Source organism: Triturus cristatus, chromosome 8, assembly GCF_964204655.1.
Source record: "Triturus cristatus chromosome 8, aTriCri1.1, whole genome shotgun sequence".
Lineage (NCBI taxonomy): Eukaryota > Metazoa > Chordata > Amphibia > Caudata > Salamandridae > Triturus > Triturus cristatus.
In genome coordinates, this window is record NC_140591.1 from 1,129,168,889 (window position 1) to 1,129,194,985 (window position 26,097).

General features: G+C 47.5%; 1 protein-coding gene across 1 annotated transcript in view; it reads right to left on the reverse strand.

Annotated features, from left to right (window-relative positions):
- The window catches only part of PDCL3 (phosducin like 3), an 81,936-nt gene that overhangs the window by 38,840 nt on the left and 16,999 nt on the right, over positions 1-26,097 (reverse strand). The window contains exon 2 of the mRNA XM_085622766.1: positions 14,928-15,051. Coding sequence (XP_085478892.1) covers positions 14,928-15,051 — 124 coding nt within the window. The remainder of the gene's footprint in view (positions 1-14,927; positions 15,052-26,097) is intronic.

Consider the following 26,097-nt stretch of genomic DNA (forward strand, 5'->3'; position numbering starts at 1 on the left):
GCCCTAAGTGGGATGGGTATTCCCAGACGTGGGACCCGTGCTCACTACGCCACTGGAGTCAAGCTATCCTGGCTGATGATGGCTGATAGCCAGAAACCGGTCCTAGGATGCTTGATTCCGGTCCAGGGAAGACCTGGCTTGGCAGTTCGGGCTGGACTGTTCCCATGAGGCACAGGGTCAAGACTGATTTGCATATGGCCATGTCTAAACTGGGGTGGTGTAGTGGGCAAAAGAACGATGGATTCAACCCAGATCTCTTGACTGGGGGAGAATGTCTGCATTGTCAGCATTCCGTCCATCATTTGTTTGTTGTAACGCTTTTCGCCCTAAGTGGGATGGGTATTCACAGACGTGGGACCCGTGCTCACTACGCCACTGGAGTCAAGCTATCCTGGCTGATGACGGCTGATAGCCAGAAACCGGTCCTAGGATGCTTGATTCCGGTCCAGGGAAGACATGGCTTGGCAGTTCGGGCGGGACTGTTCCCATGAGGCACAGGGTCAAGACTGATTTGCATATGGCCATGTCTAAACTGGGGTGGTGTAGTGGGCAAAAGAACGATGGATTTAACCCAGATCTCTTGACTGGAGGAGAATGTCTGCATTGTCAGCATTCCGTCCATCATTTGTTTGTTGTAACGCTTTTCGCCCTAAGTGGGATGGGTATTCCCAGACGTGGGACCCGTGCTCACTACGCCACTGGAGTCAAGCTATCCTGGCTGATGACGGCTGATAGCCAGAAACCGGTCCTAGGATGCTTGATTCCGGTCCAGGGAAGACATGGCTTGGCAGTTCGGGCTGGACTGTTCCCATGAGGCACAGGGTCAAGACTGATTTGCATATGGCCATGTCTAAACTGGGGTGGTGTAGTGGGCAAAAGAACGATGGATTCAACCCAGATCTCTTGACTGGGGGAGAATGTCTGCATTGTCAGCATTCCGTCCATCATTTGTTTGTTGTAACGCTTTTCGCCCTAAGTGGGATGGGTATTCCCAGACGTGGGACCCGTGCTCACTACGCCACTGGAGTCAAGCTATCCTGGCTGATGACGGCTGATAGCCAGAAACCGGTCCTAGGATGCTTGATTCCGGTCCAGGGAAGACATGGCTTGGCAGTTCGGGCTGGACTGTTCCCATGAGGCACAGGGTCAAGACTGATTTGCATATGGCCATGTCTAAACTGGGGTGGTGTAGTGGGCAAAAGAACGATGGATTTAACCCAGATCTCTTGACTGGGGGAAGAATGTCTGCATTGTCAGCATTCCGTCCATCATTTGTTTGTTGTAACGCTTTTCGCCCTAAGTGGGATGGGTATTCCCAGACGTGGGACCCGTGCTCACTACGCCACTGGAGTCAAGCTATCCTGGCTGATGACGGCTGATAGCCAGAAACCGGTCCTAGGATGCTTGATTCCGGTCCAGGGAAGACATGGCTTGGCAGTTCGGGCTGGACTGTTCCCATGAGGCACAGGGTCAAGACTGATTTGCATATGGCCATGTCTAAACTGGGGTGGTGTAGTGGGCAAATGAACGATGGATTTAACCCAGATCTCTTGACTGGGGGAGAATGTATGCATTGTCAGCATTCCGTCCATCATTTGTTTGTTGTAACGCTTTTCGCCCTAAGTGGGATGGGTATTCCCAGACGTGGGACCCGTGCTCACTACGCCACTGGAGTCAAGCTATCCTGGCTGATGACGGCTGATAGCCAGAAACCGGTCCTAGGATGCTTGATTCCGGTCCAGGGAAGACATGGCTTGGCAGTTCGGGCTGGACTGTTCCCATGAGGCACAGGGTCAAGACTGATTTGCATATGGCCATGTCTAAACTGGGGTGGTGTAGTGGGCAAAAGAACGATGGATTTAACCCAGATCTCTTGACTGGGGGAGAATGTCTGCATTGTCAGCATTCCGTCCATCATTTGTTTGTTGTAACGCTTTTCGCCCTAAGTGGGATGGGTATTCCCAGACGTGGGACCCGTGCTCACTACGCCACTGGAGTCAAGCTATCCTGGCTGATGACGGCTGATAGCCAGAAACCGGTCCTAGGATGCTTGATTCCGGTCCAGGGAAGACATGGCTTGGCAGTTCGGGCTGGACTGTTCCCATGAGGCACAGGGTCAAGACTGATTTGCATATGGCCATGTCTAAACTGGGGTGGTGTAGTGGGCAAAAGAACGATGGATTCAACCCAGATCTCTTGACTGGGGGAGAATGTCTGCATTGTCAGCATTCCGTCCATCATTTGTTTGTTGTAACGCTTTTCGCCCTAAGTGGGATGGGTATTCCCAGACGTGGGACCCGTGCTCACTACGCCACTGGAGTCAAGCTATCCTGGCTGATGACGGCTGATAGCCGGAAACCGGTCATAGGATGCTTGATTCCGGTCCAGGGAAGACATGGCTTGGCAGTTCGGGCTGGACTGTTCCCATGAGGCACAGGGTCAAGACTGATTTGCATATGGCCATGTCTAAACTGGGGTGGTGTAGTGGGCAAAAGAACGATGGATTTAACCCAGATCTCTTGACTGGGGGAGAATGTCTGCATTGTCAGCATTCCGTCCATCATTTGTTTGTTGTAACGCTTTTCGCCCTAAGTGGGATGGGTATTCCCAGACGTGGGACCCGTGCTCACTACGCCACTGGAGTCAAGCTATCCTGGCTGATGACGGCTGATAGCCAGAAACCGGTCCTAGGATGCTTGATTCCGGTCCAGGGAAGACATGGCTTGGCAGTTCGGGCTGGACTGTTCCCATGAGGCACAGGGTCAAGACTGATTTACATATGGCCATGTCTAAACTGGGGTGGTGTAGTGGGCAAAAGAACGATGGATTTAACCCAGATCTCTTGACTGGGGGAGAATGTCTGCATTGTCAGCATTCCGTCCATCATTTGTTTGTTGTAACGCTTTTCGCCCTAAGTGGGATGGGTATTCCCAGACGTGGGACCCGTGCTCACTACGCCACTGGAGTCAAGCTATCCTGGCTGATGACGGCTGATAGCCAGAAACCGGTCCTAGGATGCTTGATTCCGGTCCAGGGAAGACATGGCTTGGCAGTTCGGGCTGGACTGTTCCCATGAGGCACAGGGTCAAGACTGATTTGCATATGGCCATGTCTAAACTGGGGTGGTGTAGTGGGCAAAAGAACGATGGATTTAACCCAGATCTCTTGACTGGGGGAGAATGTCTGCATTGTCAGCATTCCGTCCATCATTTGTTTGTTGTAAAGGGGTAAAGAGTAGAGCAGCGTAGAGTGGTTCAGAGTAGAGTATAGTGCAGTGGCAAAGAATGTATTAGTGCAGAGTAGAGTGGCATAGACGGCAGTGTTGGAGAGTAGAGTATCGTAGAGTGCAGTGGTGTAGACTGGTAGTGGAGTGGCGTAGAGTGCAGTGGTGCTGTGTACAGTGGTGCAGAGTAGAGTGCAGTGAAGAGTGTAGTGGTGTAGAGTAGAGTGCAGTGGCGTAGAGTGCAGTGGCGCAGAGTAGAGTGCAGTGGCGTAGAGTGCAGTGGCGTAGAGTGCAGTGGCGTAGAGTAGATTAGAAGGGACTGGTGTAGAGTGCATTGGCGTAGAGTTATACAGAGAATAGTGTGTAGAGTGCAGCAGCATAGAATTCAGCTGCATACAATGCAGCATCGTAGAATGCAGTGGCATAGATTAGAGTGGTGCATAGTAGAGTGTAGAGTGCGGTAGAGTAGAGCGGCACAGAGCAGCGTAGAGTGGCGCAGAGTGCAGTGATGTAGAGTGGTGCAGAATAGAGTATAGTGGCATAGAGAGGAGTGGCATAGAGTACAGTGGAGTGCTGCAGAGTGCTGTGGCGCAGAGAGCAGTAATGCAGAGTAGGATGGTGTAGAGTGCATTGGCATACAATGCAGTAGTGCAGGGTGCATTGGTGTAGAGTGTAGTGTTTTAGAGTAGCCTTGAGTGGAGTGGCCTAGAGTAAGTTGCGCAAAGTAGAGTGGAGTGGCCTAGACTGGAGTGTTGCAGACTGCATTGGCCTACAGAGGTGCAAAGTAGAGAGGTGAAGAGGCATAGAGCACCGTGGCATAGAGTGGCATGGTGCAGAGGGGAGCAGAGTGCAGCGACGTGGAGTGGTATAAAGTGGAAAGGTGTAGAGTAGAGTGCAGTGGTGTGGTGCAGAGTTTATTGTAAGTGGTGTACAGTGAAGTATGCATGGTGTGACCGCACACTGCCATTACAGACAATACATTTTCAACTGAAATGACCATTACATTTGGACAGACATACATTATTACTAATAAAACTATACAGCGTCCAAATGATAACGTGTGGAAATGGTATCACCTAGTGTATCGATATATTCTGAAACACACAGTTCATTTAAATGTTGTTGTGTGCTGGAAAAAAGACCTTTCCTACCTCCGATATCCAGCAAGATTGTCACATAAGCCCTCTCACTTTTAAGCTGAAGACAGAAAAAGCATACATCAAGCTCCCTTGGAAGACAGAGCCTGACATTTGACCTCTGTCTCTGAATGCACAGCAAGTGTGGCAAGATAAGAAAAGGATTTACAGGCCTGTTTACAGAAAGGAGCACTCGTGGAAGAATACAAAGAGAGGTAGTTTCTCCTTGAGATAGAGGACCTCAAGCTGGACAGCCTAAAACAAATAAAGCTAGCAAATAGAATGCCAGAAGATATGAGTTACAAACCACAAAGCCAATGGTAAGCAACAGGCGGAATGCATTCCCAGGAAAGCTTTCCGAATGCCCCCAAGTTGTCTTTAACAAACCAGACAGCAAAGGGGTAGGCTTTGACCTAAAATACAATCAATCAATCAAAGCATTTGTATAGCGCACTACTCACCCGGAGGGTCTCAAGGCGCTAGGGGAGGGGGTCCGCTACTGCTCGAACAGCCAGGTCTTGAGCTGTTTCCTGAAGGCGAGGTGGTCCTGGGTAAGGCGGAGGTGGGTCGGGAGGGAGTTCCAGGTCTTGGCGGCGAGGTAGGAGAAGGACCTTCCTCCTGTGGTGGCTCTTCGGATGCGGGGGACGGCGGCGAGGGCGTGGCTGGTCGATCAAAGCTGGCGTTTGGGAGCGTAGAAGTTGAGGCGGCTGTTGAGGTATCCTGGGCCTTGGTTGTGTAGGGCTTTGTGTGCGTGGGTGAGGAGACGGAAGGTGATTCTCTTGTTGACCGGGAGCCAGTGCAGATCTCTCAGGTGTCCGGAGATGAGGTTGCGGCGGGGGATGTCCAGGATGAGACGTGCTGAGGCGTTCTGGATCCGCTGGAGTCTCTTCTGGAGTTTGGCGGTGGTTCCGGCGTAGAGGGAGTTGCCGTAGTTCAGACGGCTGGTGACGAGGGCCTGGGTGACCGTTTTCCTGGTCTCGGTGGGGATCCACCGGAAGATCTTACGTAGCATGCGCAGGATGTTGAAGCACGCCGAGGAGACGGCGTTGACTTGTCTGGTCATGGAGAGGGAGGAGTCCAGGATGAAGCCCAGGTTGCGAGCATGGTCTGTTGGTTTGGGTGCGTTGCCTAGGGCGGGGGGCCACCAGGAGTCGTCCCAGGCGGAGGGTGAGGAACCCAGGATGAGGACTTCCGTCTTGTCCGAGTTCAGTTTCAGGCGGCTGTTCTTCATCCATTCGGCTACCTCTTTCATCCCTTCGTGTAGGTTGGCTCTGGCGGTGTCGGGGTCGTTGGTGAGGGAGAGGATCAGCTGGGTGTCGTCGGCGTAGGAGATGATGTTGAGGTTGTGCTGGCGTGCGATGGCTGCGAGGGGGCTCATGTAGACGTTGAAGAGGGTTGGGCTAAGCGAGGAGCCTTGAGGAACGCCGCAGAGGACTTCGGTGGCTTCTGATCTGAACGGTGGGAGGCGGACTCTCTGTGTCCTTCCGGTGAGGAAGGAGATGATCCACTCCAGTGCCTTCTCCTGGATTCCGACGTTGTTGAGGCGCTGCACTAGGGTACGGTGGCAGACCGTGTCGAAGGCTGCGGAGAGGTCTAGGAGGATGAGGGCCGCTGTTTCTCGGTTGTGGAGCAGGGTTCGGATGTAATCGGTGGGTGCGATCAGGGCGGTCTCGGTGCTGTGGTTGGCTCGGAAGCCAGACTGCGAGAGGTCGAGGGATCCATTCGTCTCGAGGAAGGCGGACAGCTGCTTGTTGACAGTCTCCTCGATGACTTTTGCTGGAAACGGGAGCAGCGAGATGGGGCGGTAGTTCTTGAGGTCGGTGGGGTCGGCTGATGGCTTCTTTAGTAGAGCGCTGAGTTCGGCGTGCTTCCAGCTCTCCGGGAAGGTAGCGGTGTCGAAGGAGGTGTTGATGATGTCTCGCAGGTGGGGTGCGATGACAGCGTCGGCCTTGTTGAAGACATGGTGGGGGCAGGGGTCGGTCGGAGACCCGGAGTGGATGGAGTTCATCGTGCGGACGGTGTCTTCGGAGCTGATCGGGGTCCAGGCGCGGAGGGTGGTGGTGGGGGGCGGTGGTTCGGACGTGGCGTGCGACGGTAGAGTGCTGAAGCTGTTGTGTATGTCCGCGATCTTGTTGTGGAAGTAGGAGGCGAGGGAGTTGCAGAGGTCTTGCGAAGGGGTGATGTCGTTGTTTCCGGCGTTGGGGTTGGAGAGCTCTTTAACGATGTTGAAGAGTTCCTTGCTGTTGTGTGCGTTGTTGTCCAGTCGTTCCTTGAATGCTGTCTTCTTGGTGGCGTGGATGAGTTGGTGGTGTTTTCGGGTGGCGAGCTTCAGGGCCGTCATGTTGTCAGGTGTTGGGTCTCTGCGCCAGTCTCTCTCGAGGGCTCGGCAGTTCTTCTTGGAGCTCGAGTTCGTCGGTGAACCATGGGGCTTTCTTGCTGCCGGGTCTGCTAGGCGGGGTCCTCAGAGGGGCGAGGTCGTCTGCGCAGTCGCTGATCCACTTCGTGAGGTTGGTGGCCGCTTGGCTGGGGTTTGCTGCGCTGGTGGGTGGGTTCTTGCTCAGGGAGGTTGCGAGCTGGTCGGCTGTGATCTTGTTCCAGCTTCGGCGTGCAACCTGTTGCTGGTGGTGGTGGATCGTGGTCCTTCTGAAGCTGAAGTGGACGCAGCTGTGGTCCGTCCAGTGGAGTCCGGTGGCGTGGCTGAAGGAGATGTCCTTGCTGGATGAGAAGATGGTGTCGAGTGTGTGTCCCGCGTAGTGGGTGGGGGTGGTCACCAGTTGCTTGAGTCCGAGGTTTGCGAGATTGTCCAGCACGGTGGTGGTGTTGCGGTCGTTGTTCTTCTCCAGGTGGAAGTTGAGGTCCCCGAGGAGGAGGTAGTCAGCGGAGGCGAGGGCGTGCGGGCTGATGAACTCGGCGATGTCTTCGCTGAATTGTGTGCGTGGTCCTGGGGGTCTGTAGATGAGGGTGCCTCTGAGGGTGGTCTTGGGGTTGATGTGGATCTGGAAGTGCAGGTGCTCGGTGGGTGTGAGGGTGTCGTCGGTGTTGGTCGTGATACGGATGGTGTTCCTGTGGATGATGGCGATGCCTCCTCCTATCTGGTTGACGCGGTCCCTTCGGATGATCTTGTAGCCGTCTGGGATGGCGATGGCGGGCGCTGAGGAGGCGTTCATCCAGGTTTACGTGAGGAAGGCGACGTCTGGGGCTGCGGTGTCGAGCAGGTTCCAGAGTTCGATGGCGTGTCGGTGGACGGAGCGGGTGTTGAGTAGGATGCACTTCAGGTGGCTGTTGCTGTTGCTCGTCTTGGTCTTGGTTGGTGCTGGTGTAGTGCAGGTCTGGATGCAGGTGAATTTGCAGGCGTTGCAGCAGAAGGGTCCGTGGGTGCGTCTCGGGGTGGCTTGGTAGCAGCTCGGGATTCGGCCGGCGTTGAGTGCGTTGAGTTCGGTGGCGTCGTAGGTCCGGCGAGTGGGCGGGTGACTGCGGGGGCCAGGGGTCCTGGCACTGGGCGCGGTCCAGGCGCGGACGGGCGCAGACGGGCTTACCTTTGGCGCTCAGTCGGCGCTCAGTCGGCGCTCCCGCTGCGCGGTCGCTCAGGGGCGTCATAAGTAAGGAGCCGGGGGGGAGGAGCAGCTGGGAGGCGGGAGCGGGGTGTCCAATGGGCCGGAAGGGGAGGCGGGTCAGCAGGATCAGCGGCGGGAAAAGAAGTCACTGGGCGGCGGCGGCGGCGGCGAAAAAAAAGCGGGAAGCAGGCAGCAGGAAGCGGCAGGCAGGCAGCACTAGCAGGGCAGAGAGGGCGAGGAGCGACCGGCTGTGTGGGGCACAGGGGTCACACTGACCAGCCCACCGCGGTCCCCTTAAGTAAGGAGCCGGGGGGGGAGGAGCAGCTGGGAGGCGGGAGCGGGGTGTCCAATGGGCCGGAAGGGGAGGCGGGTCAGCAGGGTCAGCGGCGGGAAAAGAAGTCACTGGGCGGCGGCGAAAAAAAAGCGGGAAGCAGGCAGCAGGAAGCGGCAGGCAGGCAGCACTAGCAGGGCAGAGAGGGCGAGGAGCGACCGGCTGTGTGGGGCACAGGGGTCACTTAACAAATAATGTACAAATCCAATCTCACTTGAGTTGGGCTCTTCTCCATTGATCAAGCAAACATTTGACTTGGTTAACTTTCAGAAAAGACAATGATTTTACTAATGACAGTCGTTACAATTCTTTTCTTCTTTAAATCTTTATTTCGGCAATATTTCAGCCATAAAAGAGTACACAGCATATTATACACATTAAAATTACAATATTAAAAGAGCACCTAAAATGACATGGACAATGTAAATCAGAAATGTAAATCAATGTCATTGTTAATATTAGTGTTAAGACACAGCATTGTAACTGGAACTGAGTTTACACAAGCAGAAAACATGCCCGGCTACTAGGCGGTATTAGATAGAATAAAACTCCTTTTAATCCAGAAAGCATGCAGATACTTGGCTAAGGCAAATACAATGTGACCTGCAGTTTCAGTCTTAAAAACCCTTAGTGCATCGGAACATTTCCTAAATCCAAGGTTCCTACAGATAGGTACAATCCAATTCTGCCTCGCTCTAGTATAGAGAGGGCAGAAAAAAAGGATATGGCTTTCATCCTCTTTACTCATACCACAGCCAATACAATGTGAGGACCTAGTCGGGTACCATTTGCTTGTTAAACACGCTAGGGGAAGTGCACCAAATCTCCATTGTATATATAGCTTCCTAGCCATAACAGGGAAAATTACATCCATGAAATCTTCAAATTGATAAACAGATTTGATCTCAATGAATGCTTTCACCATGGTACCATTCTTTGAATCATGGAGCCACGCATTATAGCATCGTAATCGGTATAACTCAGTGAATGTTTTCCCTGAGATCTCTCTGCAAGCTGTTGCTGGGTTCACCCACATATCTGCAAGACCCATGTTCATAAATTCATCTTTAATATAGGAAAGCCAGGGGATATGTGCTGCCCTACCTAATCTCAGTATTTCTTGGAGCTCTGTTTTATACTGCTCCAGCTCAGGGGTCAGCCAGATCCTCCTCCAAAACCTAAGAGGTTTGATAGCTAGTTCCTCCTGGATGGGAAGAATACCTAAGTCAAGCCTCAGCGGTAGTAGGGGTGTGCTTTGGGGGAGCGCGAGCAGTTGTCTCAGGAAGTTGTTCTCAACTTTAGTCAATCCTGGTCTAGTAACGTGCCCCCATAATTCCTCTCCGTATAGTGCAGCCGCTCTGGCCCTCTTCTTGTAAATTTCAAGACTAGGGCTGATGGGTTTAAAAGTAGAGGCATTTGTCATCTTTAATATTCCCCCAGATATTTGGGTCAGTTTAAGTTGGGATTTTGCAAGATGTGGGCCCCAGGAAAGTTTTTCACCTAGGGTAACACCAAGGTATTGAAAGGTGTAAACTCTCTCAAGTACAACTGAATCAAGGGTAGGTGGTGGCCTAGTGTGTGTTGGGGGATTAAAAATCATGTATTTGGTCTTATCTACATTGATCTGTAGTCCGTGCTCCCTACAGAAGTTGCTGAATCCCTCCAATATACGTTGAATGCCCATTGGTGTTTTGGAAAGGAGCAGAGTGTCATCCGCAAACATTATGGCTGCTACTTTCCTACCTGCCAACCTGGGTGCATCGTTGTTAGGGACTGCGTCCAGGCTGGCAATCAGTCCATTCACGTAAATACAGAAGAGAGTAGGGGCCAAGACACACCCTTGCCTGACTCCCTTGTTTACAGCAAACCTGTCAGACAGTACACCTCCTCTTGCACACCTGACCTGGGCGAAGTTCTCGGTATGTAACCTCACCAATATACCCAATAGGGAGATGGGTACACCTAGATCACGTAGAACAACCCAAAGTTTGCCCCTAGGAACAGTGTCAAACGCAGAGCGTAAATCAACAAATACCATGTGGAGACTGCCACCCTCCAACGCCACGGTCTTCCAATACAACATTACTAGGCGGAAGATCTGATCCATGGTAGATGTTTTGCTTCTGAAGCCAGCCTGATAGGGAGAAAGGATATCATTCTCAATGATCCAGTCCTGCAAGCGATCTAAAATAAGTCTTGCCATTATTTTTTGGGGGACGTCAATGAGGCTGATAGGCCTATAATTAACGGGGAGCAAGGGAGAACCCTTCTTATATATCGGTACAATTTCCGCTCCCAGCCACGAATCAGGGACCTCCGTGCCGTGCAAAATTGAGTTAAAAAGTGCACAAAGGTACGGTGCCCATATCTTAGGCTGATCTTTGAGCAAATCCCCGGGTATCTTATCTATGCCCGGTGCTTTACCCAATGCCAATTTCCCTATGGCAATCAAAACATCATCTACAGTGAATTCCAAGGCTTCGGCATCCCCCGCAGACGGAAGCCGAAAAGGCAAGAGATCTAAATCAGAGGTGGCAGCGTACAAGGTTTTAAAATGGGATTCCCACACCCCCGGGTCAAGATTAGCTTCAATTGCATTGCGGGGTTCCGCGCACCCTGAATTCACAATGGCCCAGAATCTGTTCAATTCCTTATTAGCAAGGGCTGATGATAAACTTTCCCATCTCTCCCAATCCCAATCTATCCTTGCCTGTTTTAAGACTTGTTTGTGGGCAACCCTAAGTGAGCAGATTGTTAGCTTATCACTGCCAGTTTTAATAGCATTAATCAAGGCAGTTTTAGCACTCCTGCATGCGGCATTATACCAAGAGGGCTGGGTTGTCCTTGGTTTCCTGTCGGGAACTATGGGGTTTAAAAAGCCTGCAAGGGTATCAACTAATTCCCGGTGCACAGTGAGGAAGCGTGCAGAGTTATCCTCAGACTGCCCTTTGTCCCAAATGTCACTTGCCATCTTGAGCAGGGGGAGAATAGATATGTATAAGCTTGGCAGTGCATCTCGCCTTTCACATAGGGTTTCCCACTTAACCCTCCTCCTATTGTTAGTAAGGACCAATCCTAGCTCAGCAGTTGGTTCCGTAAGGGCTAAAGCAGAGTTTGGCATTTCCATTCTCATCAGTAGGGCGTTATGATCGCTGTCTGATCTATTCATGACCTCCAAATCTATAATTTTGGACCATAACCTAGTCTGGACCATAAAATAGTCCAGATGGGATTCATGGTCTTTTTTATTATAGGTGCATTTGGATGGAATGTCCGAAGGCATTCGGCCATTAACCGCCCTAACTGAAAACTGCAAGGTTAGAGTCATAACCTGGATAGCCAGTGGGGTCCATACCTTTGCAAAGGTGGACCTACACTGTGGGATGCCCCAAAACTCATCTTCTTCCTGCAATGCCCCCTCACCCAGCCCTGGGAGGGGCTCAAAGTGGCAGTTAAAATCTCCTGCGATCACACAGTTAATATCATGGTCCAAGGATTCCAGGAAAGATGATAGTTCCCCTACGGTGTTAGATTCTTTAGACATGGCAGTAGGGCGTGAATATACATTCACAACTGCCAGCTTATATGAGTTGGGCCAGGACAGTTGGACACAAAGGATGTCATCCGAATTGGTCTGGATCAAATCCACACTACAACCCAGGTGTACACCTATCCATGTTGTCAGGCCACCAGAGGGGCGGCCCTTGCCTCCCCACCGAGCTGCGATGTTAAAGGAAGCAAACCCGGCTCTATGAACCACCTCCCTAGCCCAGGTCTCCTGCAATAGAACCACATCAGCAGCATCCACAAAAGAGCCCCATTCAGGACATGCTATCTTATTTGCTAAACCTGCCACATTCCATGACAGTAAGTTCATATGTTGGTGGCGAGGTGTATGCTGGGATGGGGAATCTAGTACAGAGGAAATGCTACTCTTCTGGGGAGAATCAGTTCCCCCTATAAGGGTGAGAATAGCACTATGGGAGGTGGCTGGCATTGGAAGGGAAGCAGAAAACTGCAGGGAGTACGCTTGGGGATTGCCATTAATACTGCTGAAACTGGTCTCCCCTGTACCAGTGGTGCACCCCATGGTGTCAAGAGTCAAATTCCCTTCGTCATGCAGCCCAAGGGGCTCTAAACCTAGAATACTATCCCCCATAAAATCCTGAGCTACCTGGGTTGGCTTGGCCAGTCAATCGACCTGGTCGAGGCAGCTAAACCTGTTTGAACAGACAGGATAAGCCCAGTCTGCATCAGAGGGCAGATGCCTTGATTTCCCAGCACCTCCCCTTTGTAAGTGGGGAATATAAGTCCAACCGCTCTCTTCTATTCTCATACGATCATTTGGGTAGAAGTAGGAGAGGGGGCGAACCGCAATAGTGGTGTCTAAGCGTGGTTTTTTCCAGTTGCAGATGTGGTCTACTATCCTGGCATCCCGGAAGTTAACTATGACACAATCACCAGTTAAGTTTTTAGGAGTGTGCCCTACCCACCCCACCCTTCTAACCATAATGACCTCACAACTAACCTGCGGTGGCAGGGGCCTGTGGTTTGAGAGCCAGTGGATTGCCTTGTTTTTTAAGTTCGAGAACTCCTCAATACTATTATCATTTATTTCAGGAACCCCTGTTAAGACAACCATATAAGGGCTAGCTTCCGGGGGCAAGTCTATTCTAGAAGTCATCCTATTAGCCTTATCCTGGGTTCGCTTTCTCACTGTCCTCATATTGTCACTAATATTACCCAAAGTGGCCTCTCCCAAGGTGTTACTGTCTACGTGGTGGTCAGTAAGAGACCTAACTTCATGATGTTCTAATGAGGGAGCGTTAAGTATGGCTGGAATTGCCAGTGATGTAGCTTTCGGGACAGATGGTAGCCGTGGAGCTGCACAGTGGGCCGCCGGGGCTGGTAGAGCCCCGGCTATGGTGGGACAGTGGCAATTGCAAAAGCATGCGGGGAATACTTTGTTATTATTAGCACCCTCAGTGTGTTCCTTAATTCCTTGTTCAAGCTTGGTAATAAGGGACGCTAAACCCTCCAACCTGGATTCCAGGGGTGCCAGTAGCGCGCGCAGCATTAGATCTAGTTGTTGCGGTACTACTGCATCCTCTTGTGACTGTGTCACCAATGCAGGAGGAGCTGATGCCTGAGCTGAATGATTCCCAGGAGAATTAAACGAGGAGCACGAAGCTGGGGGGAGGGAGCAGCTGCCCTGACCATCTCTAGCCATCGAGTCGGCCACCAAAACTGCACCCTGATGTGCAGATTTAGCTCCCCCTGGCTTGGAGCGAACTTGCCTGGTGGATTTTGGCTTGGAGTTTGTGGACAGCCCTACCTTAGTGGCCCTTTTTTCCCGTAGGATCGGTCCCGACCTAGTCACTGGGGGGGATGTAATTCTGGAGTGGACCCCGGGTTCATTGTCACTAGAAGTTTCACTGCTAGAAGTCTCATCAATGAATTGAGTAAGAGGAAGGGCATTGCTACCAGTGCCATTTGGGGTGCGTGCAGATGCAAGGAGGCCCAGAGAAGATCTTCTTGCTAGGGCCAGATCCTGCGATACTCTGCGCTCCATAAGGACAATGCCCTGGTCAATCACCGAGTTGGCTCTAACTATGAATTGATCTAATGTGCCAGTGAGATTGCTTTTGGTCGCATGGTTCTTACCCTCTTTAGCTGCCATGCTTAGTTAAGATGTAACACAGTGCACAATTACTCTGATTTGGCAGCGATATGTCCTCCACGTACAATATTAACGATACAACCACATGCAATAACAATGACCTGTAGTAAGCCCATACGCGCTGGAGCCGTAGGTGACAGAGGGGTAGCCCGGTCCGGTCTCTCTCGGTCTCGAACGGGCTACAACGGGCCCGCCCTTGGCCCGGGCTTCGCCCGCGCTGCGATCCGCGCTGCGGATTCACGTGGGCCTGGTTAAATAATAAGAGAGGGGCGGGTCGTTAGGAAGAGGAGCAGGTGAGCCTGGTTAGCGGAGCGCAATGCTCCCCGGTCCTCGCAGTCCCGATGTGTTCAGGCGAGTCTGGAGCCCCACAGCAGCGTAGCGTCCTTGCACAGGGAGCAGAAGGGAAACCCAACCTTCATAGCACAAGCCGAGTGTTTAAATGTTGAAGGAGCCTTCGAGCGGCTCCCGCGCAGCGGGGGCCGCGAGGCGTGGCGTGGGCGAGATGGTCAACGGGAAGAGGAGCAGGTGAGCCTGGTTAGCGGAGCGCAATGCTCCCCGGTCCTCGCAGTCCCGATGTGTTCAGGCGAGTCTGGAGCCCCACAGCAGCGTAGCGTCCTTGCACAGGGAGCAGAAGGGAAACCCAACCTTCATAGCACAAGCCGAGTGTTTAAATGTTGAAGGAGCCTTCGAGCGGCTCCCGCGCAGCGGGGGCCGCGAGGCGTGGCGTGGGCGAGATGGTCAACGGGAAGAGGAGCAGGTGAGCCTGGTTAGCGGAGCGCAATGCTCCCCGGTCCTCGCAGTCCCGATGTGTTCAGGCGAGTCTGGAGCCCCACAGCAGCGTAGCGTCCTTGCACAGGGAGCAGAATTACAATTGATTAAGCACGTTCTGGCAGCAAGCAAAGAACCCATGTTTTTGCAATCGAATAAGCACATGTAAACCTGTAAACCTTTAAACATTGAAGTTCCAGCTTACGTCTACGGTCTGACTTCCATGTGTGCTCACCTACTGACTGCTGCTGCAGTATCTGCTCCGCCTCTTCTTCTGCTTCCTCATTGGGCTTCTCCTTTGGAGGGAGGATCCCTTTTCTACGGAGGATGTCATTCCACTCGGTGTCTGCATTGGGGTCCTAGGAACAGAAAAAAAAAATTGAGACCAGCCATGGAATGCTCAACTCCATTTTTTATAAGATCGTGTTGAATATCTTAGACCCTACATTTCAAGTAGCATAAGGAGGGGACTGCCATTTAGCTCTAGCTGTAGTGCTATTGAAGGATCTATTGTCAATAGTTCAATCTCAACCTAGCAAACAAATCGTTGGTCCAAGCGCTTATCATCTCCAGGTTAGACTACGGTAACGCCATTTATCTGGGCGCCCCAAATGCAGTCACCACAAAATTGCAGTTTGTACAAAACACCGCCACAAGACTGCTTATGGGAACCCACAATCGCTGCTCAGCAAAAGCAGCACTATTCGCCCTCCACTGGTTACGGGTGCAGGAGAGAATTTATTTTAAAGCCCTTTGTGTTGCCCATAAGACTCTAGGAGGGAATCGACCTCCTATTATTAAAGCCATGATTCACCCCTGCCAGGCCAATCAAATCCTCCGCTCTGATGAGTTGTATCTAGCATCGGTACATAGGATTAAGAAGGCCAAAAGTGGTAGCTGACGTTTCTCATATAATGCCTCAAAACTATGGAATAGCCTGCCGCTGCATCTGCGTAGGGAACCTAACCATTTAGCATTCCAGAAACAACTAAAGACGTGGCTCTTTCCTTAGACGGCCTGGCCAACTCTAGTAACCACTTCAGCGCTGGGATGCTCCCGGGTAGCCATGCGCTTTATAAAAGCTATTTCATTTCATTCATTGTACAACGGTCGACCTGAAAGCTGGGGAACTGGGTTGGAGTCTCGGCAGGGATGCTCAACATCCAGCGATTCTAGGCAAATCACTTAATCTCCCTGTGCCTAACAAAATAAATGTGTCAGTCTGCAACGCAACTGATGCTCATGTTAAGCGCCCCAATACCTTCAGGTCGAGCTCGCGCTATATAAAACTCCCCCCCCCCCCCCAAAAAAAAAACCTGTAAACAAGAGTTTGTCAGATCAAGAGACTGATAACATGGCCTGGGTGTGGCTACCAATCCCCACACCTCAGGCTACAAGTGAAACCAGATACTCCTGACAAGACAACTACAGTTCAAGAATGTTATCTTTCCTGTAAAACTGAAGGGCTTTAAGGAACTACTGAAAATGGTTGTGTGGTATGGCTTAGACTTCTAAACAGCTGGAGGAACGGATGCTTACAGAAGGAAGCAAAATCAGGTCTGTGAAACCTTAATTGCCAAAAGGCAACAGATTTCTCTTGCTACCCAGACGCTTAGAATTAATTTGAAGCTAGAGGATGTTCTCAGATTGAAAAAGACCGACAAAAAGTCCTAGAGCGAATAGCATTGCAAGTACTAGGACTAATACCTAGTTAACAGTCATTTCTTTTTAGTTATGGAATTTTAAGATATGTAAATTTAATATTCAGCTGTTTTTAGGCGGCAGCACAGCAGGTCCACAGAAAACCGATTCCCTTAATGGTACTCACTTGGTCCAATTGGTTCCCTGATAAAAAAGTAAAGAAGCTTAACCCAAGTGTTGAAAATATGAATCGAAAACTTAATGAAATAGAGAATGGTGGCATATCCTGAATCAGTGATCAGCTCATAGTACGATGGAAGCACTATGGTGAGTTAATCTAATGGACACACTTCTGTTAATGCTCGACTCAAGAATTAGATGAGAGCATAGATGAGGAAAACAAACTGTTTTGCCACCTTGAGTTTTCTGGCACTAAAGTCGTTTGTGTAATAAGTGTTGCTCTGGATGATCTCGCAAACTGACTGGGTGTGTAATATGGAATGCACTTCTGAAGGTAGATTAAGCTAAGGCCCTGGTTGATTTAAGATTGAACAGCCACGTTTTAACTTTAATCTTTGTGATAGAATATACAGTGAAGCTCTGTGACTGCCAGAGTGACATACAACTGTTTGCCAATTTCAGAAAAAGGTCCGCTGCTTTGTTTTGTAATCTTCTTAGTCTTTTGAGGTCATTTTGGGGTTCTCGAGAAGCGATTGAGTAGCCCAATCTAGTCTGGACAGCATTCACGGTCCTAGTAAGTTCACTGTGGTGTTTTAGTTGAAGGAGACGTAGGATCATTTTTAATGCCAGGAGCTGGAGATTACTATTCTTTACAAAACCTCAGTGTTGTATCATAGCAAGCTTTTTAACACCCTGGACTGGAGTTCTGAAACTGGAGTAGCACCCATTTACTTCTGTGGTACGAAGGCAATGCAGACAGTAAGCTGCTCTTCAATGACGAGGATTTATATTTCAGCTCATACTTAAAATGGATTAAGAATTGAATGTCATCTGTATACATTTGGAAAAATATGCAATACTAGGAGATAATATCAGAAGCATCTTGCATGCGATACAAAGTTAGGATAAATGAGGGATACCACAGGAGATTATTTTTGTTGGTGACACGGAGGAGCACATCCTAATCTGTTGACTTCAATTAGATAGCAATGAATGGCACGGTTGAACTGCTGTTCCAATGACTCCTGACCATTTTGCCAAATGTTGCTAGAGAATTTTGTTGTCCACTAGGTTACAGACAGCAGACAATTTGAATAATAGTTTCCTGTGTGTCACTGTCAAGAGAAGAAAGCAGAGCTGCCCTGATGTTGCAGGATGAATTTCTGTTCCCCACATTCTTCTTTATTAGACATTATCTGAAAGGTAATAGCTGACTGAACAAATTCTTTGTGTTGAAAAATGAGAGCTCCAGCCATGATTCATATGAATTAGAGATATGAAATTATTTTTTAATTTGCCAGCTCTATATTGGTTGTCTTGGCTTAATGTAGCTATGCGGTCTTTAAGTGCAGATGCATAGCAACCTTCATATATAAATTGGAGGCTTTAGTTTTCAAAGTTCTTTGTACAGTGCACATATAGGTGAGAGGGTGGAACAAACTGTGGTTCAATTGGAGAAAACTGAGATACTTCGGCCTTCTCAGAGATATTCACCTGAATGTTCAGAATATTACCCACGATCAAAGACATTTTTGCAGCGTTGATCAGAAATAAACAAGATAATATTTTGGTTCTCTGGTTTTACTGAAGACATGGTAAATCGGTAATGACTTATGTTTTTTGTTATCCCGTCATCTGCCTTCTGGTAAGCCTTTTAGAGAATTTTACAGTTATCAGACTATAGTATTCTTGGCTTTCCTTCCATGTCACTGCACGTTCCAACAATGTCTTGCTATTATATTTTTTTATGACTAACCAGCATGAGCTAAACCACTTGTTAGATGCCTTGACATCTGACTAAGGTTTTCTGGGAGAAATCAGAGCTGCAATGTCATAGGCTTTTGTGATACTACAGAACTCTGATTTCAGAAGGACAACATGTCACCCCATCATAGGAGGTACTGAGGGATATCAGTAACCTGCTGGGGAAAAATGTTCTGGATTACTACTTTTGATCGTGGTGAGTTTGTAATGGACACCAACAATTAATGTGAACAGAGTCTGATGCAACTAAATGTTGGGTTTAACAACAGTCTCTTATTTGACCAGCCCATAAATAAACGCAAAATCCAGTGGGTGCCCTGTTATTTGGGTGGGGGGGACAGTCTGTTTAGGTTGTCAGCGATTTCTGGTCCATGCTTATTACTTGAGATGTCTTCCCAGAAACTAAAGTCTTCAAGTAACAGACTTTTTTGGTTAATTACTTGAGCCAGATCTGACAATTTCTTCCAAAAAGGAACATTTCTAGCAGTGTTTAATGTACATTAACGAAATGTAGGAGTAGGGGCATGTAAAGAACCATGCTGTATTATACTCAAAGAGAGTAGCTAGTTTTATTAAACTCTGGAGAAATTGATGATAAATTACTGCCTCTCCACTGTTTTTGTTTCTAAAAGAAGTATTAAACTGTCCAAGGGTAGGACATTGAGGAATGGTGGCTAATCAAACAAAAAACAGGTGTCTTTCACTCCTCAGATGGATCTTTTCGGCAACTATACCATGCTGTGGCTCTTCCATGAGTGTTTGGCTGCAGAATCTGCATTGATTGCCAATTTTAAGTGACACACATGGTTCGTTGGAGTCTTTTATTTCAATTACATGGAATGGTGGGTCGGCACTGTGTTTGCCTATCCTATCCATAATGAAAAGATCTACCATTAGAATTTTGTGGTAGGTGTGTAAAATGGCCTTTTTGAACTTTTGCCATGCGCTCTTGGAAAATATATTATTAGAGGGGTGATGGGGCAAGATTTCGTAAAGAAGAAACTTGCTCGGATGCAATCCTCTAAAATAACGTATAATACCGTAATCAATATGTCTTGTAAATACCAATATTGCATTACACACGATATATTGTATCTAGGGGATGCTTGCCTATGTGTATTACTAACCAGTAACCAGAATGTCACTAAAAATGGCCGACAAAATGCGGGAATTTCTCTGCGCATGCGTGTACCGCATCTACGTAGTATGACGTTTTCTATGCTTGGAGGGAAAACCTTGGCAGCTGTGCAATAGCTTCTAAAATGGCCGCTTGTAATTCACATGTTAATGCGCATGCTTTGCTTAAACTAAACCTTGCAAGTTCTACTAAATTACTAATGCGAAAGATATATATAAAGTAAATGGGATTAGAGTAGTGATAAGTGGTATACAGTGAATTCATTTATTTTTGTATTCTAACATGTCTTTCTCTGACTTTATTGTTAGTTTGTATTTGGGACTCAGAGGGTGACTGAAATCCCTACCATACCTGACCCGTGCGCACGCGCACTAAACCCTACCCGGAACTATGATGACACCGATGAAACCCAGCCAAGGTCAAGCTGGCAAGAATCCCTTGGGAACTTAACCCATCGACCTGGACAGAGGAAGCAAATTTGAACAAATTATATACAATGTATTGATTATAACGTGAAATGCGGGTGGGAATAAAGCTTGGGAAAATGAATTAGGGGTGGGTACATTGAACAAAGAACCTAAAGTAAATAGGGGATTTCACGATATTGAAACATTTGGGGTGGTACACGAACACAGAATAGTATAATTGAGGTAGGTTAGGTAGTTAGATGTCACTGAACCGTCACAGATCCGACACCGATGCTGCCACAGACTTTGTCAGAGACGCTGTCTCAGACCCTGCAGATGCCAGAGACCCTGCTCGAGAGACCGAAATACTGATCGATAATCCAATCATCTAAAAGGGGAATCGCGGAAGAAAAATCGAGGAGAGTAGTGCCAAAGAGGGGTGCGACGCTGGCATTGCACTTAGAAGAGGTCACCTTCCCGGTCCTGAACCTGTCCTGATCATTTGTCTTCCACCTGTCCTGGTGGACTCCACCTGACTCATCTTCAAGAAGTTGGGTTCATCTAACATCTTAGGTAAATATAATTCTGTGAAATCTGTCCTTGTGCTTGCTCTCCGTTTTCTCCCTCTTCAGGTACTGTCATCATGATATTTTAATGAGACTTATATTGAACTAAACTTGATTTTTTTTATGAATGAACCCGATGTTAACATGTATTTGATCTCTGACTCACAAAATTCTGATTAGATAAAACTTTTAACACTCATCGAGTCTGTGGTTATTGGAGAAAACCTTAAATGTTATTTCTACCTATTCTACTAGCTACTAGATTCATTGACCAGAGGAAATGTATTGTCAAGGATTTTGGAACTGTAAGATTTGGGTAAAGATAACAAAATCTTGCAGGCAAAACAAAATTGACTCCGGCGGTACTACTAGCTTATTTGTATGAATGTTTATGGGCCCAGGTGAGTATATGGTGTGTGACTAACCTAAGCTGGTAATCCGCTGGATCAGGGGTATAATATTTAAAATGGACTGAAATGAAATGTTTGTTGTGTCTTTCGAAATGGCTCTGAACATTTTCTTTAGTCATGTCAAAAATGCAGGTAAAGGCGAATGGAGAATGGTTATTTAAGTCCAGATAAAGGATACAAAGCTGTTTTTTTAGGGTTCACGTCAGACAAAAAGGAATTGATGTTTTGTTAGAAAAGCAACTGTTTGAGAGCATACTGAGAAACTCTGGATGAGCATAGGGTGTAGATGTGGCCCTTATATTAAGAACAATTATGTGATGGTGTGAGGTTTGGAAAGGAGGGAAAGGACAGAATATGACTTCGATCTGGAGTATGTTTAGGGAAGTTTGCTTTGGTAGTTAACACAAGTGAATGTGATAAAGCATTTCAAATGTAATGGTTTTAAAGCAGCATTTTTTAAATGAAGTATTAACCTGTTAAAGTCTTCACCAAAGGCTTGAAACCATGCTCATTTAAACTAAATATGGAGGGAGGAAAAGGGCTTGTTGAAAATAAAAAAATATCCACGCACTTGTTTCCTAATGGGTTGCATTGCAGGCAGTTTAAAAGAGGATAAGCTACAGCAGAGGATTAGAAAAGACCCAGGCAGGGAGAACCTTGTTACTACTTTATCTAAGGCTTACCAAATGCTTCCTTTGTGATAATGTTACAGCAATTATGTTGAAAATCACAGCTTTGCATTTCACCAAACAAAACATGATTCTGGGCAAAACGTTCCACGTGTCGCAAACAGAATAAAGGAAAATGTAAAAAAAATAATTGTAAAGTGTCCTTCTCTCCTCTAAATCCCACCGCTTGTAATCTGGTTTTAACCAGAAATTACATTTACAAAGAAATTATTCAATTTTTTTCAAATCTATATTCATACTAAGGTTATGAAATGCGTCTTTTGGAAGTGGTTGACCATAAAAAGCTTTAGAAACCTTGCACTTGATAAAGTTGCTTTTACAGTGAACACTCAGAACAAATTCTTCAGAACACCTACAACTCTCCCGCCAATCCATTTTAAAACTCCTGCTGAGAGAACATTTCCAGTAGATATTAAAATCCAGATCATTTGCCATCGAACAATAAGCGCGAAGAAACAGATTAGCTGCATCTTTCTAGCTGCACTCGCTCAGTGCAGAAACGGATACACCAATTGTTGCCTTATTGAGAAAAAAGCAAAATTTAGAAGGAAAATGATAACAAGCATTGGCATAGCCAATAGGTCTCGCTTTTGGGACCTTATAAGTGTTTAGCCATGCAACAGTTGATGTTGTTGCACCAAGGATATTGTGCTGCACAACTAAAAAGTTCTAAGGTCCCAAAGGAACTGTAAAATACAGGGTACCATATTTAATTTATTTACCATAAGTTACTCTTTGGACAAACCTTCTCCACCATTTGTTTACTGTTTGGTTCTTTGCCAAACATAATTTACTTCGTAAAAATATTTTAACAAAGATTATATGTTGTTTTTCTGTGTCCTTGTCTTGAATGCTTTCAATATCACTTGTCTATGCATATTACAGGTTCTTAAACAATGAAGGCTTCTTGTGCCAAGAAGCATTATTCAAACATTTATCAAAGGGGCGGCCATTTCTGGGCAGTTATTGACCGGGGTGAAGTCAGAGGGACAGAGGTCACAAAATTGTTTGTTAGATGGTATGTTTTTTATAAGACTGGTAAAATTCATTGTATTGAATGCCTGGTTTTGGTTGTGACATTTCGTCAGTGGAAAAAAGCATTACACCCTTGAGTCTTCTCGTCCTGATTGGTAATAGTGAGGTGATTCCACCATGAAAGATATTAACCATGCTGCCCACACCAAACAAATCACGATTAGCGTTTCTGCAGGATATTCTGCCGCTGCAAGAGGAGGGACACAAGAGTCCTGCACTCCTCTACCAAACCCTTTTATTGTCTCTCTGCAGCAATAGGCAACGGACCATCAGAAGATATTTCATCAAATGTAAATGCTTGCATATCTAAAAAAAGGTTTCACGTAACACCAGACTGAAGTACACACAGTTCAACTACACCCATGTGACGTATATGACTCTCCACAAACTCAGGATTGTCTACGGTGGCGAGGCTCACAAATGCCAGAGATGCGATCATAGTGATGCAGATTTCATAATTATGACTTGGGACGTGCCGTCTTGCGTGGGCTTTGGGAGAAGGTGTTGAGGTCGACAGGTACGGCGTACATTGGAGGACACAGTGGAGGTGTGCTTGCTGGGGCTCTTCCCTCTGCCACTTAAACGAAAGGTGGGGAATAGGTTCCTGGACCATGCCCTAGTCCTAGCTAGAAGACGAATAGCGTTGACTTGGAAATCAGAGGTTGGGCCCGCAACTCTATGTGGAGGCAAGATGTGACCTATTAGGCTGGGGCTGAGTCCTGGTTAGAGAGGAAAAGAGGGGGCTCAGACGCCGTCCCATTGCAGAACTATGGAGAGAAGTCCTGGAGACTTGGAAGAATCCGGAGCGTGGTCGGAGTGGAGGGGAGAAGTAATAATACACAATCAGATGACACACATACCTAGGTGGTTGGTGACCCCGATAGCAGCTGAATGACGGCCTGATAGTGAGGTGACTGAGGGACCATAGTACAGTTGCCCCAAAGTGGTTGAACAGGCAGAGTTTCCTCCTTCCCCCACCAATAAGACAGTTCATGGTCGCAAATGAAATTAAATACCTGAGAAGTAGCGATCGGGGGTTCCCCCGCCCCAATGTCTTAACCAGCGCCCTGCTCAATATGTGTGTAAGTACCCCCATGAAAAATACTTGCTGTTGAACTTTCCTATAGGAAATTGTGCAAAACAAATTGGCAGTAAAATAAAAACATGAGGGAAGGAGGAGGAGAAATTGATGCTGTCTAGGAAGGTAAGAAGAATGTAGATGTATGTATGTCTGTGTATGTTGGTATTTGTAGAACGTGAATTTGTTTGCCAGGTAAACTGCGATCTTGTTATTAAGGGATTTAGAAGTGATGCAGTTGTTCTAAAGATGACCCGGCTGTAAGGGGAGCAGTGTAGTTCGTTTAACTTGTGGGTGATGTGTTTGGATTCCTTCAACTCTTGATGCACCACCCTGCTGCGTCTATGATACCTTTCAGGGGTTCTATTGGCGGTATTTATATACCACATAAGTAGCCTTGAATAGCAGCTATATAAATATCGCCTATAAAATAAAGCAACCTACGAAGAGTATAGTCGCTCTCAATGGTGCACTTTTTTTATTTGGAGAGGTACGAGGTTATATATAAATGTATATGCATTTTACATGTAAGTGTATAATCAGAAGATGTTAATTGACTGTTAAGGTAATGAATTACTTCCTGCATATGTCTCGCGAAATAATGTCCAGAAAAAAAAATAATGCTCTACAAAACTGCAAAAAAGAGAAAATAAACGTAATTAGAAATAACCGCAGCGTCACTAGGCAGGGCCTTACGGTGTGTAGTGGTTTCAAAGGGACAGTAACTTGATCGGATTATACTACAGGCAGACCAGAATAAAAAAAATAGAGATTGAATACATAAACAAGGGTCTCATCCTATCATGATCTAGGAGCTAATGAGGGAGTGGGATCAACAGCCAGTAATAGCGGTCATAAGAAGGGGAGTGCGCTGATCACATCGCTTGAAGGAGCTCATAAAATAGTAGCACTTCTCTTCTATTGGCTTCCCTTTCGTCCTTTTCCCAGGAACTCGAATAGCACATGTATGCGTTACCTGTCGATGCCTTTTAGAAGTTTGCCCACATTGGCTGGAAGCTGTTCGAACGCAGACATGATTGCAACGTGGGAGACCAGCACCAGAAGAAAGAAGCCAACGAACGCAGCAAAAGAAAACACTTCCCGTCTCCTATCTTTATATGTCCGGCTTATTTCCGGCAACCCCTAGCGCAGCAACTACAAGAAACATGTGCATGAACTTCCAGTTCCAAGATGTCCCCTCCGTCCAAGGAGTAAAGCGTTGTTTCCTGAGCTAAGATAGCAGCTATAATTACGCACGCCAGCTTCGATAGGGAGTAACGGTCTACTGTTCGAAAGGGCTGCAGAGAGAGGATTTTTTGGGCAGTTTTGTATAGCGCAAACTTGACCCGAAGGAATTTTGATAGGTGTGAGGGGAATTACTGGACACGGAGAAGGAGTAGGTCAGATACGGAGATGGGGATGTTATTCACTCAGAATATTTTCATATTTAAATTAAATACTCTTTGTGCAGACAGGTTGTGAGGAGAATTATACTGAATATGTAATTTATTCTAAACTCAGAAGAACGTACTTTCTAAAAACATTTAACATTCATTTGAAAGTGTCCGCACCTTCACAAAAGCAAAAGAGCAGAACCCTGGAAATGGAACACTTATAAAATCACAGGCCATGCAATGTGATGTCTCGAGATCGGGACCCACGTACGTGCAGAAGGGAGTACTCTCTTCACTGCGTCAGAGTAAAAAGGAAACCACTGTTGAGGGCGTTATGATGGGTCGCACGGGGTATTCTTTCAGGTTCACGGTTGGATCATTTTGTGTGGAATAGATGGATCTCGTCAAGAAATCGGATTTTGAACTTCCTTTGTGCTGATCTTATTGTTAAAATGGAAAATGTGGTATCGCCCACAGTGGTGATGTCTGATGACATGTTGAAAGATAACCATTGTGACGTACGTGTCCCTGGTATAACAAGCATTGGCCGCGCGGCAGTGAAAGTGACGCGGCCGTGAAAGTGATTGCATGCTTAATGAGGAAGAGAGGGGGGGGGCGGGTTGTGTGTGTAGAGTTAATGAGCCATGACGAGCAGATGGCGGGTGCATGCGTGCACGCGTAACCACAAGCTTGAGGCCAGCAAAAGCGTGTGGTAGCACTTTGAAAACCCCACTTACTAAATGTCTCGCAGAGCAGCGCATGCGCTGGCTCAGGCGAGACCTAAAAATCTCATGATATAGGAAATGGAAAGCTATTAACCTACCCAGCATCTGGTGCCAGAGTTTTGATTTGGCACTCACAATGACTCCGAATCACCAAATGGAGCCATCCTCCAAAAACAAAATCTGTTACCTTTTGTTCAACACTGGAGATTTCTAATACAAGATCGGAAGCAATCACGATGATAAAAGATCAACAAATAAGGCATCGCTGGCTTACACCTTGAAAGCCCTTTAGAAGTACATGGTACAATTCACCAAAAATGGTCAAGCAAAAGAATTTCTATTAACTGTGCCAGATGACCATCCTTGATGAAGGCTCTG